The 9,089-nt window shown below is 39.0% G+C and overlaps 1 protein-coding gene across 1 annotated transcript in view; it reads right to left on the reverse strand.

Moving 5' to 3' along the window:
* Positions 1-1,475: 1,475 nt before the first annotated feature.
* pcare2 (photoreceptor cilium actin regulator 2) overlaps positions 1,476-9,089 on the reverse strand; it is an 8,727-nt gene continuing 1,113 nt past the window's right edge. Inside the window, exons 3-4 of the mRNA XM_005475137.3 lie at positions 4,326-9,089; positions 1,476-1,904 (exon numbers count right to left, since the gene is read on the reverse strand). The exon at positions 4,326-9,089 is cut by the window's right edge and continues 145 nt beyond it. Coding sequence (XP_005475194.1) covers positions 1,900-1,904; positions 4,326-7,026 — 2,706 coding nt within the window. The 5' untranslated portion in view covers positions 7,027-9,089 and the 3' untranslated portion in view covers positions 1,476-1,899. The remainder of the gene's footprint in view (positions 1,905-4,325) is intronic.

Raw genomic sequence — 9,089 nt, forward strand, 5'->3', positions numbered from 1 at the left:
CTCTGTTACTCTGATCCTCCTTCATTAAATCCATGAATCTTCTCTGAAGTTCCTCGTTTCTTCCTCCCATCTTCAACATCCTTTGTCCAATACTTACACTATGCGATGGCTGCAGTTCAGGAAGTAGAGCAGGTCAGCTACTAATCAAACGGTCGGTGGTTCAATTCCTGGCTGCTCCAATCTGCATCTCCTTGGGAATGATACCTAACCACAGGTTGCTTTCCAAACACTTGTGTAGAAAAGGCATTAAAATCGTGCTTTGAGTGCTTAGGTAGAGTATATGAACCAGTTCATTTACCATATCCCTCCTCTGTGTAGCAGACTGCATTGTGACGACAGACAGGGACTGGTTGGAAAACTGGATTTATTTTCTAAAAGACAAGATGAAACAGTGACACAGCAACAGCAGGCCTCTCCTCATCCCAGTGTGGAGTCCATGCAGCTCTGGCTGGGAACCCCCACACATGCAAGATCTTTACTAGTGGTGTCTCATTGATTAATGCCCCACTACAAGAGTGACATGTTGGGAAAACTAATTTCAGCAACCAACTTGCTGTGGACAGTGGTGCTGATGTTCCTGCAGTTTTCTGTTCATAGCAGACTTGAGCCTTGGAGGTTTCTGCGTTATTCCTGAACATCCTAACTAATTTCCTCTCATCTAACAGTTGGGGTGTTCTTCCATACCTTGGCAACGAGTAACACATCAGAATAACGTGTACTTATGTGCAGTTGTTTGAACAGAAGATCTTGGAATCTTCATTTGTTTCGGAATGGCTCCAGCAACCAAGCTTCCGAACTTGTGCCAATCTACTCTTCTAATTGTTGAGAAGGATTTTTGCAATAGAGTGGACAAGAAAGCAGGGGCAAAGAGTAAAGTAATACACACAGCAAAGGGCCTCAGGTCAGACTCAAACCCAGGCTGCTGGGTCACTTTGTCAGCCCATGAGCCAAATAAGCAACTGACAAATTGAATTCCTAGATCTTCGTTGAGTTCCTTGGACTTTGCTGTTAATCTGAGTATTGGTTAGTCCAACTAATGTGGCCAGTTAAATCTCTTTAATGCTAACAAGAGCATCAACTAATTTTAGACAATCATGATCACTAACTAGAAGTTATTAGGCATTGAGCTGGTCATGAATCTATGTATGTATACATATGTATAATTTTGACCCTTTGTGGATTAGAGAAGATCCAAAATAATTCCATTCATTCCAACCTGAAAAAAGAACAGTTTAAAGATATAATTAAAAGCCCCAAATATCCATGACAATTATGCCCATCATTTGTGAATATAAACATCTGCAGCTGTGTAGCTTGGTGTACACAGGCAAGTCATCTTGACATACTGCTCTTTATTTGCAAGACAGGATATCAGTCCTTTTCGACTTTCCCTTAAGATTTCTTTTTGAAAGATGAATTTGGTTTGATTTTCCTGTTTTATTTGGATACAGAAAACATCGTTAAATCACCCAAGCACAACATTGAATCCATTTATTAAAAAAACAAAAGGGTACATTTAATGATTATGTAAATTACATTTGTCTTTTACTTTTGGTATTGAAGCCAAAAACAAACTCCCTGATTGTGAGGGATTTAAAGTATAGTTGTTTTAACAAAACACATATAATACATGTATCTTTAAAACTACTTGAGGTTTAAACCCTTCAGGGTTCAGTATAGAGTAGAAAAGTGCTTAAACCCTTTACTACATGTATTATTGCAGAATCTTAAAAAAAAAAAAGACATTTTCTAATTGGAAAAGAGAAAAACAAATCACAGTCCCTGCTAATATACAACTTCTTTCATTATTCCCTTCCCAACTCATATTTTACTTTACAAAATCTGGCCATTCACAGATGGACTTTAGGATGTCATCATCTCCTGTCATTGGAAGGCTTCCTAGCCTGCAAGAGAACAAGAAATAATGGGGAAAAAATTTAGTGCATGAGTAGATCATGTTGGGTTTGCTTGCTGGGAAGTTTACATAACTGGAGTAGGGCAGGAGGGTTAATCCAATGTGGATTAAGCTAGGTGTCTTTCCTAGAGCCAGGTTGGTACCATATATCTGAGCACAGGAGCTGTAGGTATGAATTAGACTTAAACTGTTTGAAAAAGATTATACTGCATGTGTCCAGAGTGACTAAATCCTCTGTGTTAATCTATTCAGAAGTAAAGCTCTACGAGCACAGGTCTGAAAAAAGAAGGCTAAGACAAAGCAAATGCTGTAATGTATTTAAGTACATTTACTCAGTTTACATTCTCAAAAATTACAATTTAAATGAAGTTGTTTGATGTAATCCCTTTTTCTAGTTCTCAGCTACATTTTGGGGTAGTACTCCAGTATGTAAAAGCTTTAGATGCTAGTTATTTTGAATGTGTGAATTATTACTATGGAAATCAATTGTTAACCAATAAATGATATATTCTTGATATATTCTGTTATATTCTTATAGATTAATTGCCTGTACATTTTCCCTGAATTTTTTTGCTGCAATGAGTTGACCCAGTGATGTCATATTGTGACATGAAACAATGGTTTATGGTATAAAAAATGCTTAATGAGCACTACAGGAATGCCAACATCTAGATTATGTGCACGATGACAATATTTTAAACATCATTTGGCTGGTGCTCCTCAACAAAACTAGTATCTTGTCAGATATCAAATTCTGATGACTGTTCAAAGATGAATCATTTTCCCTGAAATGAATTAGACTGGAGATGAAAACTGTATCAGGATAAAAATTTAACTTTTCAGTTCCTTGAAGTCGTATTAATTTGGGGTTTTTTTCATAGTCTTAAAAGACTTGATTCTTTTTAATATATCCTGCAGTTCATTTGTCATGCGAGTGGGACTAAAAAATGGGGACTAGAAACTATTGTTCCAGCTTTTAATTTTATTTATTTATTTTTAAGTGATAATACACTCCACATCTCTCATAAACAATAAAAAAAATTGTTAAGGCCTCAGTCACATGGGCCTAGAGACTGGTTGGACATGCCCTAGCATCTACTGGTTGTAAGGGGGAAAATGTTAATTCCCCTGCTGGTTGGCAAATGGTTGCTGGAGGTTGCTGGCTGTTGCCAGTGAGATGGCTTACAAAATTGCTAGCAGATTTGTCCCAACTGTTTGTATTGAAGAAGAAAACTTGTCTGCAAACATTCACCATTTACTCTTGAAATGAAGGACTTTGTTTTTTTACGACTGCAACCAACCCCTTTCAAAAGGCATAATTTTTACTTTGAAGATTCTCCGCTTCTGCTTTGTGTAGCACTTTTCAGAGTTTTATTATGTCTTTGCAAGTAGTTTGTGTGTTTGCAGACAAGTTTATGTCTTCCAGGCAAACTATGGGCAACCCCAGCAACCTGCTAGCAATCAAAACAGCCACATGTAGGTTTTCAGTGCAGTACTGCTTTGCAACCAGTTTTAATTGCCAGTGACTGCCAGTGACCTGGCAGCAACCATTCACCAACCAGCTGTGGAATATACAATTTTCCTTAGTGGCCACATGTGTGCTCACACATTTGCCTAGAGAGCTAGGCAAATGTGTGACTGGGGCCTAAATAAGAGTGCATAGCAAAGTGTTCGTAGCAGTATTATTTTCAACTAAGAAACTCATAGAGTAACCAGTTGCACCACCAACTGTGTAAACAAATTGGTGCATATTTCCAAGAATATGGAGAATTTGCCTGCTTTCACTATTGCTTCTCTTTCAACATGCAGTGGCTTTGCAGTTCCCCTTTCATAGCAACCGAGTATGGTCCTGCTGGAGTATGCAGGTTTCCAGAAATTGTGAGACATCAAGACTCAAGAGTATGACACAAAGACAGAAAAATCAGATCCGGAAATTCAGATTGCCAGATATGCTGATGTCATTCAGAGAAAAGTAAGATAGCTGTTTGAGTCAAAAACCATCTGGGTAGATTCAAAGCAAACAGTCACCAAAGGTCAAACTAATCTGTTTGTTTTTGATATATACTATTAAAAAAATCAAGGGAAGACTTTTAACAACAAATGTTAACTTTATTTTTGGTTTGATTTTGAAGGTCTCAAAGGGGTGATGATTTTGGTTTCAATTAACTGCTGTAACATTATTTTGTTCTCAGCAAATTACAGTGTATGCCAGTCAAGATTTTCAATTTGAATGTTTCATCCAGATTAGGCTATGATGTGTAATTTAAGTGTTGAGTAGTTTACATTTTTTAATACTATCACAAAATTGACTCAGAACTGACATAAAGATTTGGTGAGCTACTTTTAAACAATTTCAAATGCACATTTTAAAAAATATGTAATCACATATTTCATCTTTGGTAATATTTACCTGTATTTTGTGACAATAGGTTACTCCCTTTCTCCTGCATAGAGGCCAAACTGGCATTCTTTAGAAACTCTGAATGAAAAGTCCCACTAGGCCTATGGTCTGATTGGGTGCGACGAGTAGAGGTGTCTGTTGCTCTGGTAGGTAGTCTTCCTCGGGAGACCTCTACCCCTTGTCTGGGAAGCGCAGACCTTTCAGGGGGCAAACAGGCCTTGAAGTTTTGAAACTCATTTTGACAGAAAACAGAGCGTGCGTCGCGAAAGGATACAGATGGAATGATTTCTTCTGTCTTGTTATCTATACAACGTGTCACTGTTCTAGGAGAACTAGGACGAGATGAGTGCCTAGAAGTAGACTGAGGTCTAATTACAGGGGGACTTGGAAATCTTTTGCATGTACTAGGACAAGATGGTGGAAGGCGGACTCTAGATACAGGTGGTGCTATCACAGTCAGACTGCAAGAGGAAAATTCACCCTCATAAAATTCGTTGCTGTTACATTTCCGATCTATTGCTAGTTGAAGAGGAGAATTTGCTCTGATGCCTGGTTCAACGAGATTTCTCTTATCAGAAGATTCTGCTGCATCACGCAGGTGAATAATCTTACATGCCTTTTGGTAGAGATTATTAGCCTTCTTAATTTCCAGGTTCAGATCTGTTTCTGATTGCAGCTGATCTGCATCCTGAGTGCCCGTAACAACATCTTGTGTAACAGGATGGGCAGGAGAGATAGCAATCGACCTTGGCCTCATACATGCTCGGTTTGGTAACACTTCTATATTGTGGATAGATGCCTTCAGGCGATGGGAGATTCCAATCTTGGGGTTTATCACTTGAGAACTAAAAGAAGGTTTCTGCAAACCCAGTTCAGTTCCTGCTAGGACCTGAGTACTCTGAAAGGAATCGTCCATCAGGACTTCTGGGGGGGGCGGTGGTAGGTTGTCCATATCCAGCTCATCCTTGCTATCAGGCCAGCGGCTGTTGTTGTTGTTGCCACTGTTGACTGAACTTTCCTTGTCATTTACTGCGTCAGATAACTGGCCACTTTTCCTGGGCATCTTGTTATGAGGTGGAATATTAGTGAGACTCTGCTCAGGTCTCCCATCAGCTACTTTGCTAAAGGTATGAATTAACCTTCTGACAGAGTGGCGTTTTGGTGGTTGGGTTGCTAAGATTGTTAAGGAACAATTTGTCTTATTTGGTCTCACAACGACTTTGTGTGAACCTGACAATCCATTTAATGAATGCCGTCTTACTTCAGCTCTATCCAGCTTGCAATGAGGTCTTGCTAATTCCTTGTTTCCTTGTATTTCAGCCATCGTTTTTATTCTATCATCCAAGACCCACTGGCTGTTTTGTAGTTCTGTCATTCCACACGCAGTTAATGAAAGGTGTTCAGGCTTTGCAATAACAGAATCAATCAGCGGTTGTTTGACTGTTATCTGCTGATCTCGATTGTAATTTGCAAACATATAATGAATGGCCTGACTGGGATCAGGTGGGGAAGAGTTCGACCTCTTCCTTCCTCGTGTATCGCTTTCCTCCTCTTCATTCTCTTTATCATCATCATCATAATCATCATCATCCTCATCATCATCTTCATTATGGTCTCCAAGGTTGGTTGAATTACTGGGGAGACTATCAAATGCACTCCGAATGTTGACTCCAGACCCCCAACTTTCAGATCCAGCACTTCCACGATGCCGACGATGCCTTTCAGAACCCGTCAGACTCTCATTTTCTCCTCCGATACCACTATCCTCACTATGCAGTGTTGAATCTTCTGAGTTGAACTTCCTCATGGCTGCCCTTTCTACTTGTGCGATCACTTGAAAAAGCCTCTTCTCTGCCGTCTGCTTCATCTGCAGCTTCTTAATCAGCAGTTTATAGAGAGAAGAAAAATATTCCACTGCCTCCTCAAGTGTGGTGTCACCTAGTGCCTGGACTGATCCTCCCACTAACTTCATCTTTTCAGTTGATTGTTGGAGTAGCTGCTGTAAAAGATCTGGAGGTGGATCGGTTTGACATGTTGTATTCATTCTAGGGTTAGCTGAGCAAATCATCCCAGAAGGTAAGGTCATGTAGTCACCATGCTCCTTCAACATCAGCTCCCCCTCATCAGCCATATCCTCTAGTGCTTGGTTGATCTCCTCAAAGCGCAATACTAAAGCAGACATCATGGGCTGGAGGGACAGCTGTGTCTGGGCAGCCTGATCTAGTAGACCCAAAAGAGTTTCATATTTGGAAATGTTTGGGTTCAGAAAGTTATAGGCTGCCTGGTGAGCTCTCAGCATGTGAGGTGGGAAGTCCACCTTTGTCTGGACATGACAGAACTTCCTGTGATTCTCAAAAGACCTTTTCTTGCCTTTACTTCTTTTTTGCTTTGCCGTCTTTTTAATTCCTTTGGTTTGTTCCACATCGGTGATTATTTCTTGGGGCATCGTGTTTACTTCTGTTTCATCAGTGTCCTGCAGATTTGGAACAGTCTTTGCATCAGAGACCAATGGAAATAATTCAGTCTCTTTGCTATGAAATCCTTCATTAGGTAGTGGAAGTTCATTTTCCGTCACTTCGGTTTTCAAACATGTATTCTCAACTTCTACAGGTCTACAATTATTAGCATCCTGTGGTACTTCACCCAGAGAAGCTTTTGGAGATCCTTCTGGCTTTGAAAATAACTTTCCTTTAGATGGAGAACAGCCCATTGTTGCATTCAAAGTGATTTAAGGATTCAAGGAAAAAAGAGTCAGGCCAGGAAATAAAATTGTAAATCCAGGAGAATGGCGGTCTTAAAGGCGAAGTTATCTGGAGTCCTTCAGCTTTGGCTTTTGTTGTCTGTCCAGTATGTGCTAGATAACTTCTATTTCTTCAGTCATTTCCGGCATTCTCTCCAAATTTAGGCTCAAACAGTGCAGCAAAGATACCTATAACCTGTTGATGAGGTGGCTACTAAGGCTAACGTGGTATGGATAAGACTGTTTGGGAATGCAGATTGGTTCTGCCCTCTCTCTCCCTTAGCCAGCTTGCACAGATGGCTGTGTTAAGTGCATCAATAAAAACACACAGGCCTGTGCACATGTACACACTCAGGCATTTCCATTTAAGACTTTAAGCTCATCAGATTAACCAGAGACAAATTTGTCAGGTGGTGTTTTTAGCCGCACCCACTGGCAAGATTTGCATGCAAAAGCTCTGTTTACCTGATACATTCAATGTCAGGCCACAGGACATTTTAGCACTAGTTGTAAAAAAAAAAAAAAAAAGATTTAAATAGTTTGCAATGCAATGACTTACAAAAATCTATGAAACCATATTCTCTGATTTCATCGTATCTTGAAAAGGTTATCTTGAAAAGTACCCTTGTATTGGTTCTTTGGTTGTTTACTGATATTTTGCAATGTAAGTTGACTTAAAAGTCAAATGTTTGGTACACAGAAAAGTTTTGCTTTACCTTTCTAAAGCAATGACAATGAATATATAGTAACAGTCATACTGTTCATTTTTTTTTAATCCAAGCTGGCAACACACGTGCCAAGTGTAAATACATTTAGGACGTAAAGAACATGTCATTCCCTTTGTGAAACAACTCTGTGGAACTACAGCATTGAAAGACTAAGTTTTGGAAAGCATATTTAGAAGAGTGAAGAGTGGCATTATGTATATCTCCATGTAAACTATATCCTTGTCCCATCTTGAGTTGGATGGCAAGCTTTTTTGTATGAGGCTCAGGACCATCATAGTACATTACAATCACCCATCTTCCCTTCTATTATAAGTATAAGGTGTGTGTTGTGCTAGCTAAGTAGACTAGGCTATTTGTAAGAGTTGGATTGCAAGTGTAATCTTCTTGCTCCCTCCATCTAGAAGGTTCAGGAGGTCACTAGTCCCATCTTGAACATCACCTATACTTTCATTTTGGAACAATTTTTTAACAGGAGATTTTGATTGGATGTTTAACAACTGTCTTTCAAAATCTTTGTGCTTTCTTTTAAAAGGTTTTCAGTCTCTGAGTAATGCTGCATAGAAAACAAAAATATAAAAGGGGAAGGGGGCTATTCTTGTAGCTTCAAATCACAAATGAACACCAAGTTAACAAACCAAAGATTTCACAATGTATATTACTAGATCCGATTGAATTAGTTTGAATCTTTTTGGGGTTTTACAATCAATCAATTTATGACTTTTATGTAATGTGTGGGCCTTTTTTTTTGCATAGTTGGCTGATATTCTGTCTTTCTCCATTAAATTAAATTATGATAAATATTAAGAAATTGTTCATTTTTTTGTATGTGAGCAAATTTACAAATTCATCAGGGGATCAAAGAATTATTTCTCCCACTGTATATTGTATGTAAACTTTATAACTAAAGCAAAACCATTACAGTAGTGACAGCAGACAATAGTTGCCTCTTGGACAAGCATCAATGATCATTATTATTTTGATTATTATTTCTCTCTAATCTCTCATGCATACTTTTTAAATATATAGTTCATTAAGAACCAGACAGGGGTAAGACCAGAAGCACAGAATATCATAAAACCTGAGCCCAGCTCTAATCCCCAATGCTCACATCCAGGTGTACCACACTAACACGAACCAGGCAAGCTGCTGGTCATTAGAGCAGATGGAGCTTAAGCTGTTGGAGGTAAGTTGTTTGCCATCTCTTTCTTTGGTTTATTAAAGACGTCACAGCCAGTACATAAAACTCCATCTCAATTCACTCCATTTAAGCTCAGGTCCTCTACCAGGGACAGCAAAACACCAAAC

This window comes from Oreochromis niloticus, linkage group LG15, assembly GCF_001858045.2.
Source record: "Oreochromis niloticus isolate F11D_XX linkage group LG15, O_niloticus_UMD_NMBU, whole genome shotgun sequence".
NCBI classification, from domain to species: Eukaryota; Metazoa; Chordata; class Actinopteri; order Cichliformes; family Cichlidae; genus Oreochromis; species Oreochromis niloticus.